The sequence below is a fragment of the Borostomias antarcticus genome, assembly GCF_949987555.1.
Source record: "Borostomias antarcticus genome assembly, chromosome: 12".
NCBI lineage: Eukaryota > Metazoa > Chordata > Actinopteri > Stomiiformes > Stomiidae > Borostomias > Borostomias antarcticus.
The window spans coordinates 15,558,895-15,571,350 of NC_140245.1; the positions used below are offsets into that span (position 1 = coordinate 15,558,895).

General features: G+C 46.4%; 1 protein-coding gene across 1 annotated transcript in view; it reads right to left on the reverse strand.

Annotated features, from left to right (window-relative positions):
* The window catches only part of LOC311315740 (inactive dipeptidyl peptidase 10-like), a gene marked incomplete at both ends in the record, with an annotated part of 77,480 nt that extends 65,244 nt beyond the window's left edge, over positions 1 to 12,236 (reverse strand). The window contains one exon of the mRNA XM_084446443.1: positions 12,177 to 12,236. Within this exon, the coding sequence (XP_084302569.1) occupies positions 12,177 to 12,236 (60 nt within the window). The remainder of the gene's footprint in view (positions 1 to 12,176) is intronic.
* Positions 12,237 to 12,456: the final 220 nt, after the last annotated feature.

Consider the following 12,456-nt stretch of genomic DNA (forward strand, 5'->3'; position numbering starts at 1 on the left):
CTGCCAGAGAAAGGGATGTCTGGGGCCCCCTGCTGGAACTGCTGCCTCCGCGACCCGACCCCGGATAAGCGGATGAAGATCGATGGATGGATGAAGTCTTAATTTGTTATTTATTTTATGTTCATATCTTTATTTTACAATATTGTAGCCAACTGTAAAACCGTTTTAGAACCATGCTGTTGTTATTATTGTTGTTGTTGTTATTGTTGTTGTTGTTGTTGTAAGCAGGGCAGCGCTGACAACATACAAATAAAAATAAATGTTCAAGATATATGCAACCGGTCAGGAGCGTTACACAGTGTCCAGATCTGTTCTCTCCCCTGGAGAGGAACCCTAGCCAACATAAATCATACTGCTCGTCCACTGAGACTTCCTATCAGCATATCATTCATGCCAGCGTGTGGTTGGTCCACGGAGCGTTCACTGCGCGGGGCTGGGACTTCAACTCCCAGGGTACCTGTTCAAGATCGCTGAGCTATTCTTCACATCACAGTCAAGACCCGAGAGGACTGAAGTCACTGATGAGCTTCAGGGAAATAGAGCATGTTGATAAGGACCAACTCCTCTAAGGGATACTACAGCCTCCCCTAGCAGCTATAGCAGCCAGACATCTATCTAAAAAAATTCACCTAGAAATTAATTAATCATCTGCAGAGAGAAGTGTCATATAAATGTGTAGCCTAAACATGAGCTGTGCTGTGTGTGTTGACTGAAATTGTGTTTCTATTAGACTGGGCTTATCAACTGATTGGAAATTAATTAATTAATGTATTTATTAAAACAAGAGCCTACAATAGCTTAGCCTTAAGATTAGTTCAATGGTTTGAGCTGTTTTTTTTGTTTGTTTTTACATATAGGCTAAGGTATAAGACATCACAATCATCAAAGCAGCCAGAACTGTTGTACAGACGTGAACATTTCAGAGGCAACATGCCTTCGCAGATCAAGATGTGGAAATCTTTGAATGAACTTGCCTTTGATGGGAGTCGCATTGTAAAACCTTAAGATTACGACGACCGACAGAAAACCCTTGAAAAATGTCAGAGGCTAATCTGACTAAATATGTAGGCCTATTATAATCGAGTATTTACCTCTTCCTGTTGCTGGTTCGATTTCTTTTTTGATGGCTCCTTCGAAGCTGTCATTGTGTTTGATCAAGTCTTGATTTTCGGACCCAGTGAAATTAGTCTACTCGACAATGTTCATCACGCTTTGGCAGAAGTCTAGCCGACGTATGGGTCCATAGAGAAGCAGGAGGTTCAACCTGGAGGCGCCGATGTCTGGAGTCAGAATTATCAACCTGAACACGAAGATGTCACCTGCAGATCGATCAGGCGTTCCACTAATGCACGGGCACCGGGGAAATCCCGTTTACAACCTACGCCTGGAACGACGCATTGCTCCCGTCTACCGCTCTTCTTTAAAGCGACACGCAGCCACTGTAGCTTCTGAGTGGAGTCCCGGTGAGCGCTGATCAATGAATAAGAATCTATGGTCTTCGCTCATCCAAATAGGCTACCAAGACACGGGGCGGAGACAGAGAGAGGCTACTCTATACGTTCGTGATCAAAATAGTTTTAAGATTTCAGAAGAGAGAATCATGAGCGAAGGAGTGTTGGGCTATTGGGTATTTTGTGGCCATGAAACGCAGGACTTGGGTACGACAATGTTGAATAAAGTGCACAGTAGACCTAAACAAATCGTCCAATGCTCCTCTTTCAGTCAATGAAGCAATGGAAGCAAGTGTAAGAATGTGGGAGTCGTTTGCAGGTTTATTCTGCTGTAATACTCACTTTAGAGACAACCAATCAATTATTTTGAGGGGAAAGCCTTGGGAGTTGTCAATAATGGTGCAGAAACTCTGGACTGTAGCTAATTAAACATGAACCACCTCAACCATACCGTTCCGTTTTTTATTTTTTTTTAAAGCTGCAGTAGGCTAAGTAAGATTTTTGCAGGATTGTAAAGATTTAAATATGTCTATAGCTAGTGTTATTAGCAATTATAGGCCTAATAATTATTATAATTTGGTGTCTTAATACATCGGGACATATTAAATCTATCAGAGAACAATGATTAGGCTATGCGACCTCGTAAGGCGCACTTTGCGACGGAATAACGCCAAAAACGGGCGATAATATGTTAGTACCCCTAATTGTCCAAAATTACACTATCCCTTTACACTTAATTGTCCAAAATTACACTATCCCTTTAAGGGCCTGGCCAGGGAGGGATTCGAACCCACATTCAACAATATGTCCTCCTTGCGAGGCGGACACGCCGACAGTTGCACCAATAGGGATAGTCCTCTTGGAGGGACTGTCAACACTCCTTTGAGGAGTGAGTTTCACCAGCTAATGTCACATTTCACTCAGATACACTCACTCCACACCGCTGGACGTCCGGGTCACGGCACCAATGTAGCCAGCATTAAGGGGCAGGGTGGGATTCGAACCTACATCCATCAAGCTCTCCCGCTTGAGACAGTTGCACCATTAGGGTCGTCCCTCTTGGAGGGGCTGCCAGCGCTCCTTTGAGGAGTGAGTTTCACCAGCTACCCGCTTCACTCGGTTACTCTATTAGCCATCGAACCACAGTGTAAAGGACACGCTACGCAGAGGGGTGCAGCAGAAAGACACGTCTCGCTCCTTGACCTAACCATGCAGATTGACGTCTTTATTTGCTGCCAAAGCAAAGCAATCATGTCTCAGCCCTTTCCTGTCTTTCAGTCCAGTCACAATAAACCCACCCCACCCCCCAATTTGTTAACTTTCCAATAGTCCTCCTGTTGTCTTGCAGGACTTGAAAATGGAGACACACATTTTCACTTCCTCTTTGTTGTCCATACAGATTGTGATTGTCTTGTTTACAGAGTGCGTGTGTACTGTGCACTCGGTAAACAAGAAAGAGAATGGGAAGGCTGGTTTGATTATTTCTTCCTTCTATAAAACTGTGAGCTCTATTCAAGTGATGAAACAAACACAGCAAACTCTCATCATCATTGCTCACCAAATGTAACTCTACACTGTACATGTAAATGTAATGAGTGATTGATTGGAAGCTTTTTTTTTGGGGGGGGGGGTGAAAGACAGAATCTGGGGAAGAGATGGAGTGTGAGAGAGAGAGAGAGAGAAGAGTGAAATAAAGTCTGAATCCCAGACGTTGCTCCCTCTCCCATTAAATATTGAAGCGTCGGAACGAGAGAGGGTGTGGAAATGCTCTCCATTCTGAGCAACGACTGAAGGCCCGAGTTCAGCCACGGCCGCTGGGCTGGAGCTGCGTCCTCGCTGGGCCCTGCTAACAGGAGGAAGGTGTCCTCGCTGGGCCCTGCTACCAGGAGGAAGGGGTTCTCACTGGGCCTTGCTACCAGGAGGAAGGGGTTCTTGCTGGGCCCTGCTTCCAGGAGGAAGGGGTTCTCACTGGGCCCTGCTACCAGGAGGAAGGGGTTCTTGCTGGGCCCTGCTACCAGGAGGAAGGGGTTCTTGCTGGGCCCTGCTTCCAGGTGGAAAGGGTTCTCGTTGTGCCCTGCTTCCAGGAGGAAGGGGTTCTCGTTGTGCCCTGCTTCCAGGAGGAAGGGGTTCTCGCTGGGCCCTGCTACCAGGAGGAAGGGGTTCTCACTGGGCCCTGCTTCCAGGAGGAAGGGGTTCTTGCTGGGCCCTGCTTCCAGGTGGAAAGGGTTCTCGTTGTGCCCTGCTTCCAGGAGGAAGGGGTTCTCGCTGGGCCCTGCTACCAGGAGGAAGGGGTTCTCACTGGGCCCTGCTACCAGGAGGAAGGTGTTCTCACTGGGCCCTGCTACCAGGAGGAAGGCTGTGAATAGATCGCCTCCCCGTCAAACAGGCCCATCATGGCAGGAGAGGCGCAGTTTCTTTGTTGACAGCAAGAAGAGCACAGCCAGTGCTGTTGCTGTTGCTGAGCTACCCTGAATTAGAATGGCTTCTCACAGAGAGAACAGTAATGGCTGGGATTATTAATACCTGGGTATCAGACTGACCCAGTCATAATGTCTCTCTGGATATACAGTTTGCACCTCCGTGCTCTATCAAACTTACTCTCTGCTGATCTGTATGCAAACAGAAGTGAACTAAAAGTATCTTTTGTTTCCATTGCATGTGCTCTCAAACTGGTCATGTAATTCCAACCAGGGAGGCCAACAACACAAGTCCCCATTACATGAGTAGTTCCTATGACAATACCCAGCTCACCCAGCTAATTACTTTCCCTATGAATGCTACACCAGCCAATGGACGACCCCAACTCAACATAGAAACTTCACGCACAGCATGAGCTTCTTGATAAGGCTTTTACTGCGTGTGCGGGTAGCCAAACTCAAACCACAGGCAGTTAATCACTTGTTTCAAGGTGTCTTTTTGTCTGGCTTCAGATTTGACAGTCATATTTTTCCACACGAATAAATGGTTGACCGAATGTACTTGACCGCATCTGCTAAATGCCCCATTAAGAATAATTAGCTGTCAACATGAAAATCAGCCCACTAAGCAGCAGGGGAGACACTGACAATTATCTGTGCTGATTACCAGATTTCAAAGTGAACAGTAAGAACATAAACATTCCACTTCCATGATGAATCTCTTTTCATGGCCAGTTGAGCTAAGCTGTCTCACGTTCAAACAGGCAACAGGGGATATTGTCATCATGTTAAGATTGTTGATACAGCAGCAACTAGAAAGACACTGGGAGAGCGCAGACCTCTGCCCATAATGCATGTCATCAGCATGTGCAGTGTATACTGTGTACATTATGCACCAATACAGAGAAGACGAATGTCCAGAATATACCGGTGGTACATTACCATTGCGGTTTATGAGCAGCTCGGTCTATCTGGCACTGGTAACAAAAGTGAAAAATAATTTGTGGATCTGTCCCGTGATTTGGATCCACTCCAAAATTGATAGGGTTCTTCCATCTTCTGGTGGTTTTTGCGTAATCCTGCTACAGTAACTAACAAATAAATAAATTAACTAACAAACACCACCAAAAACATAGCGTCCTCCCCCAGTCCTGGGCGGAGGTAACAATACCTGTAGTAATAGTGACACCAAACCCTGTTGTGTCTAAGAGGAGTAACAGTGTTAAACAGCTGTCCTACTTAAGGAAACAATTGTGTCCTGATGTGACACACTTTATATCCCTGAGGGAACCAGTCTATTTCTCAAGAGTCTGACTCCCCTTGGGCCTCTGAGGTACAGGGGAATACTGCTCTTCACACACACACACACACACACACACACACACACACACACACACACACACACACACACACACACAAGGCATACATACAGTACACAAACGCACATGCACAAACATATGACACAGACAAACGCACACGCATACCTTGTTCGTCCATGCATACCTTGTTCGTCCATCATAGTTGGTGATGACCATGACACATCTAGTTTTTGTGTGTGTGTGTGTGGGGGGGGGGGGGGGGTGAGTGTGCAGATGGCTGAACAAGCTAATCTGAGCCAGGAACTCTCTGAGGTACTGGACAGGTCAGGGAGGGTGTGGAGCTCTGAGGTACTGGACAGGTCTGGATGAGGAGTTCTGAGGTACTGGACAGGTCAGGATGAGGAGTTCTGAGGTACTGGACAGGTCAGGGAGGATGAGGAGTTCTGAGGTACTGGACAGGTCAGGATGAGGAGTTCTGAGGTACTGGACAGGTCAGGATGAGGAGTTCTGAGGTACTGGACAGGTCAGGGAGGATGAGGAGTTCTGAGGTACTGGACAGGTCAGGATGAGGAGTTCTGAGGTACTGGAAAGGTCAGGGAGGATGAGGAGTTCTGAGGTACTGGACAGGTCAGGATGAGGAGTTCTGAGGTACTGGACAGGTCAGGGAGGGTGTGGAGCTCTGAGGTACTGGACAGGTCAGGGAGGGTGTGGAGCTCTGAGGTACTGGATCGGTCAGGGAGGATGAGAAGCCAGGAGGTGCAGCCACAAGTCGTTCCTTGTCAGCCACAAGTCGTTCCTTGCTGCCTCTTCAACATGGCACAGGAGCTTCTCCTGCTCTCACAGAGGACAGCACCTTCCTGGTCTTTTCTTTCCCAGGAAGGCCGGCCCTGAGCTAGGGGTTCCAACCTCTTCAGGTCAAATCCAAAGCTCTTCAAGGAGGCTTTCAGGGTATCCCTGTAGTAGTGTTTGGGGCCACTTTGTGCTTGTTTGCCATTTTTTTAAGCTTGCCAAAGAAGACTCATTTTGGCGGTCTCGTGCAGAGTCACATGGCCAGTCCATCTGAGCTGTGCCTTCGTAAGCAGGGTGGAGATGCTGGGACTATTGGCCTTGCTGAGGACTTCCGTGTCAAGGATTCCGTCCTGACACTTGAGCTTCAGCAGTTTCCTCAAACAGCTCAGGTGGAGAAGGTTCCATTTCCTGGCATGGCGCTGGTAGACTGTCCAGGCTTCATGCCCAGAACTTGAGAAGTGTTCCATACCGGCCTGTAGTTCTTCATTTGAGCCAGCAGCTAGAGCACTGTCATCAGCAAACACAAGTTCCCCAACAGTGACTTCCTCCACTTTGGTTCAATAGGCTATTAGATGAGGCTGATGCCAGTGCTGTTGGAGTGAGTGTTTCAGCATGTCAGAGAACTGCCAAAGAGCACCGGCACTGGGATGCAGCCTTGCTTCAGCCCGTTTGTGATTGGGAACGGATCAGAGAGTTCTTGCTCCTCTCTGACCCTGGTCATCATGCCATCGTGGAGTTTGCACACTATGCTGATTAACTTGTCTGGACACCCATACGTGGCCATGATCTTCCATAGGCCTTTTGTTAGTTCAGCGAACGCCATGTAATAGATATAGAGCACTTTGTTCATGGCATTTCTCCTGTAGCTGCTGGGCAGTAAATACCGTGTCAGCAATTCCACTGTCTTTTGTGAAACCACACAGACAGGATTCTTGCCAAGACTTCGCCAGCAATTGATAATAGGGAGATGCCTCTGTGGTTGTTGCAAGTCTGCCTTTCCTCTTGTAGAGATGGATTATAGAGCCATCCTTAAACTGCTGGGCAACGGCTTAGATTTCCACACAGACTGGAAGAGGTCCTCTAGCCTTGTAGATTTCCATCGGGATGGCATCGCACCGCAGCGCTTTGCCTAATGAGAGGAGGCTTATGGCTTCATGTTTTCCTCAATTCGCCTTATTCACCTCAGCTGCCATATTGGTCAGTCTGACGTAATTAGGGGTGCGGATGCAGAAGTGCACGTTGCCTTCAATGTTAAAAGTTCACTGTAAAAACACCACTTCAAGAACCAAAATAGTCAAAATAACAGGCTGAATACACTATCGGTGAAACAAACTCATCATTACCAGACTCTGATTGTTTTTTACTGCCGTTGTTTTCGCGTTTGGAAATACATCGGAGTGAATGCAGCTGACGGCTAACTATGGCTCATTCAACTCCATGTATTTCCAAACGCGAAAACAAAGGCAGTGAAAAACAATCAGAGTCTGGTATTGATGAGTTTGTAACCCCGATAGTGTATTCAGCCTGTTATTTTGACTATTTCGGTTCTTGAAGTGGTGTTTTTACAGTGAACTGACCAATATGGCTGCCAGGTGAATAAGGCGATTGGAGGGGGGAACAGCAAACGACCGGTTTGTTTCAACTTGAGGCAGTCTCGTAATTGCCTCCTCATTCATACTTGATGGCCGGTTGAGGACTGCGCTGAAGTGTTCAGCCCACCTTGCAGGTTTGTCCTTCCCAGACAGCAATCCGATCAGGGCCATATACAGGCCAGATCTGGCACTTGTAGCTTAGTTCCGGAACCATATATGGCCCAGATCCGCTTGCTATCTGGGTTCTTTGTGAGGAGTTTTGCTCCATCTGCGTTCAGGGGGAGATGAGGTTCCTGAGTGTTGTGGACTTTCTTGAGCGCAACTGAGGCCCTAGATGTTATTACTGTTGGCATCACAACCGAATCCCCTTAGTTTTTTCACACAGCCTTGCATGGCTCTGCTGAAGAACACTGGCCCTGTGAGTCTTGAGCAAGGCCACTTTCTTTAGGCTCCAGCTGCTCTCATTCAGGTTAGCCTTATGCAGGCAATGTTTTTCAGAGGTAATGGACCAGAGGCACAACTAACTGATGAGACACTCGCACAATCGTGCACACAATCGCACACACACACACACACACACGCACCAATGCATTATGTCGCCAGGCTGTGTGAGTCTCTCTGTCTCACACTGACTGTTTCTGCTGGTATTCAGAGAGTGGGCCTGCTGCTATTCAGAGAGTGGGTCTGCTGGTATTCAGAGAGTGGGTCTGCTGGTATTCAGAGAGTGGGCCTGCTGGTTTTCAGAGAGTGGGTCTGCTGGTATTCAGAGAGTGGGCCTGCTGGTATTCAGAGAGTGGATCTGCTGGTATTCAGAGAGTGGGCCTGCTGGTATTCAGAGAGTGTGTCTGCTGGTATTCAGAGAGTGGGCCTGCTGGTATTCTGGGCCTGCTGTACCTCTGGGCAGTTTTTGTCATAGAGGTTCACATGCTGTCATTTGTTGTAGGAGGGATTCCTAACATTGAATCACTTCACTAGTCCATAAGGAGGTTAATGTGACACTGTCCATCTATCTATCTATCTATCTATCTATCTATCTATCTATCTATCTATCTATCTATCTATCTATCTATCTATCTATCTATCTATCTATCTATCTATCTATCTATCTATCTATCTATCCATCCATCCATCCATCCATCTACCTATCTCTACTCTATCTATCTATCTATCTATCTATCTATCTATCTATCATCGATAAAATCTATCTATCGATCTCTATCTACATCTATCTACAGTATCTATCATCAGCTGACCTCTTGGTCTTCTTTACAGTAACCAAGAAAGGCCTCAGGATCTCAACAATGACAGAACCCAGCCTGTTGGCATTCTGTATGCTCCTAGCCCAGGACACTAGACAGTTTTATTGCATCTCTCTATATTTACGCACAAATTAATTGGATTTCCCGACTCACTGTGTCCACACGATTCAAAAGAGGCATTTGCCTCTGCCCTCACAATAGAACAGATAATAACATCATCTCACACAGGGATGTGTGTGTGTGTGTGTGTGTGTGTGTGTGTGTGTGTGTGTGTGTGTTTGTGTCTGTGTGTGGGAGTGAGTGAGTGAGTGTGTATTTGTGAAGAGAAGCGAGAGAGAGAGAGAGAGAGAGAGAGAGCATATTGAGCATATTGCCTCTACTGACCGCCCCCCCCCCCCCACACACACACACACCCCACCTCCTCTCTCCCAATTGAGCTCCAAAAATACCCTGTCTCCTGCCCGCGCCTGGAGGGTTGCCAGGTGTTAGTCTCTGCTCACGGAGGGAAGGAGGAGGGCCAGGGCTGCTTAGCCACCCCCCCAACATGTTGCTAACCTCACGCAGGAAGCGTATGATAAGAGCGACAGGATCACTGGAGCGAGGAGGCGGAGCCTGGCTAAGAGCCACACGCCTTCACAGGGCCAACCTTCGGCTGCGAGGGAGCCCGGCTGAAAGAGGCCAACACGGCAGATGTGAACGTGCTGAAAGACGAAGTGCGGCATTGAACATCCAAGGTTATTATTGCATCTGACCTGGGCCGGGCCAATTTACAGTCATTACCTACCACTGTGCCCTTGAGCAAGGCACTTAACCCCAAGTAAGGCTGCTTCCAAGGTAAATTTGCCCATGTCTACCTTCAAAAACAACTATCTGCTCTTGATGTGGGGAACATATCCGTTACCTGGTTCATGTTCACTGGGCTCAGAATGACAGCGTTTGATGTTGGTGCATTTGGTGGCCGGAGGATGGAGAGATTCCCACAGCAGGGGGGACCTGCCGCCTACAGCCACAGGTGCCAGAGACTTGGGACCCCCTCTATACCCGGAGGTGGTTTAAGAATGCAAATGTTTGCGCGCACACGCACTAATAGGCATAACAGCAACAACAACAACAACAAAAGAACACAATCTATTGTAATATTTTACAATAGCAGTAGCTGTATTATGATGAATGTAAATACTATTTTCACCTTTTGTAACAATCATGGTTAATAAGATATTTTGAATTGTTTTTATGATCTTGTTTTTATGATCTTGCAACCCCCCAACCCCCCACCTCATCATCTCAGGACCCCCCAGGGGGTCCCGACCTCCACTTTGGGAACCACTGCTCTAGTGGGTCCATTAAGCAGGTGCAATAGGACAGGGGCTTTGATGCCCAGACTTTCATTTCACACTGTTATACTGTGTTGTCTATTAAGGGATTCATTTCTGTAAAATGTCTCTCTCTTTTTCTCCCTCTCTCTCTCTCTCTCTCTCTCTCTCCCTCTCTCTCTCCCTCTCTCTCTCTCTCTCTCTCTCTCTCAGTGTCACCGCTATTTATCAGTTGGTGTAGGACGTTTTGGTGACTTTTTGCTTACTTTTTCGGATTCCGAGCCCTCTGCCTTCTGCCCTGCCTGCTGTGAAATGACACAGTTCGTGTGGACAGTCGAGATTGAATATTTGGCTCGGAGGGCAAAACTGTGAAAACAAAAGTGAGGAGACATTGTCCTCTAGTGGCGGAGACAGGAACTGCAGACGCATTCAACAGAAAGGACAGAGGGGCAAGCATGACGGCTGCGAGGTTTGGCCATGATGGAATGCATGCAGCGATCAAGCTCGAGGTCATCAGTTCACCATTGAAGTGAAGTTGTCGCACTGTGTGTGGTCAGTTTTCCACAGTCTGTGATTCATTCTTTCACAGAATCACACAGTCTGTGATTCATTCTTTCACAGAATCACACAGTCTGTGATTAATTCTTTCACAGAATCACACAGTCTGGGATTCGTTCTTTCACAGAATCACCCAGTCTGGGATTCATTCTTTCACAAAAAGAGCATTTAATTTTGTTTTGGATTAGGTGGAGAAAAAAAATCTGTAATTTTGTTCAAACCCTTATACCCCCCCTCCCGTTTCTCTCTTTCTGTGTGCATGTGTGTGTGTGTGTGTGTGTGTGTGTGTGTGTGTGTGTGTGTGTGTGTGTGTAAGAGAGAGAGAGAGAGAGAGTGTGTGTGGGTTCGTGGGTTTGTGTGGGTTTCCGCGCGTGTGTTCATGTGTGTGTGTGTGTGTGTGTGTGTGTGTGTGTGTGGGTGTGTGTGTGTGTGTGTGCATGCATGAGATTAACAAAAAGCTCTTCCCTGGAAAATTGACTTAGCTCCATCTTTATGTGGTCCTCAACATGAGTTCTCCATTGACAGTTAACCATAGATTTGAATAACAGAGGATTAAAACTCTGCCCATCACTTTCCCAGGGATCTGCAGTGCTCAGTGATAAGCAGGCTATTGCCTTGACGTGGACAAATCCTAAAGCAGCTCTTCAAGACAGGATTCTCTGAATTCATATAACCTCATATTTTTATACGTTCAGGACGTTCAGCAGATTGTCTCACTATGAACATGCTTTATAAATAAAATGAATTATTATTTAATTTATCACATATGCATAACGTTAGGCTACTTTAGATTTATTTGACAAGACAGTTTGAGTATAATATTTGTGTAATGTGGATACATTCTACTCTGTCTGTGGATTTAGATTTCGCAACATTTGCAAGCATGTCTACGGGGGCGTAGGAAGACGTGCCAATGCATGCACAAACATTCAATTTAATTTGTGCGTCAAGTAGTTTTTTGCCTATGCCCACTCCTTTTGAATAAACACATCATTAAGCTAGATGCACTTGCAGACCAACACATCACTTGTTGCTAGGAGACTAGCCTACTGTAGCTATGATGACTGGGTACTGTACGTGTATCAGGCTATGAGGATGGAGAACAAAATTATCTTTCAACCTATCTGAGGAATTTCGTTGACACAGCTAGTGTAAGGGAAAAAAGCCTGGCTATATCCGTTGAATGCCAAGACATGCAAATAATTTATGCTGCAAGTTGTTTCTGTACTTCCCCAAATGAAAGCTCAAATGTATTATTGAATATTTTCGAGGCACGTGACAAATATTACATAGGCTAACAGTTAGACTGATGGGCTATTAAAACGGGAGGAATCGAACCATGTTGCAATCCATATTAAAGTAAAGTGTTTAATGTCATTGGACTATAACTAGACTATTAAATTGGATATTTGGGGGTAAAGATCTCCAAACAACCCCTAATAATAATTTAGAGGGGGAAAGGATACCAGGAAACTGACCTTTAGATCCTTGGACGACTGGCATGGTATTTGATGAGAGACGCTTGCTGTCTGGTTCATTTTTGAGAAAGTTCCAATATGCGAGTCGACTGACAAAAATAGCCTAGGCTATTTCCTACACAAAAAAGAAGCACACTCCTAATGCCGTCTTTTTTTCAGAGTGTAGCCAGCAACGTCGAGAATAAGTCACTTTTTAGCGCTACACTGTTGCAGCGGTCAACCCTTAACATCTCCAATTGTTGATGCGAGTCTCCCAGTCCTCCTCCTGCATCACCGGGCA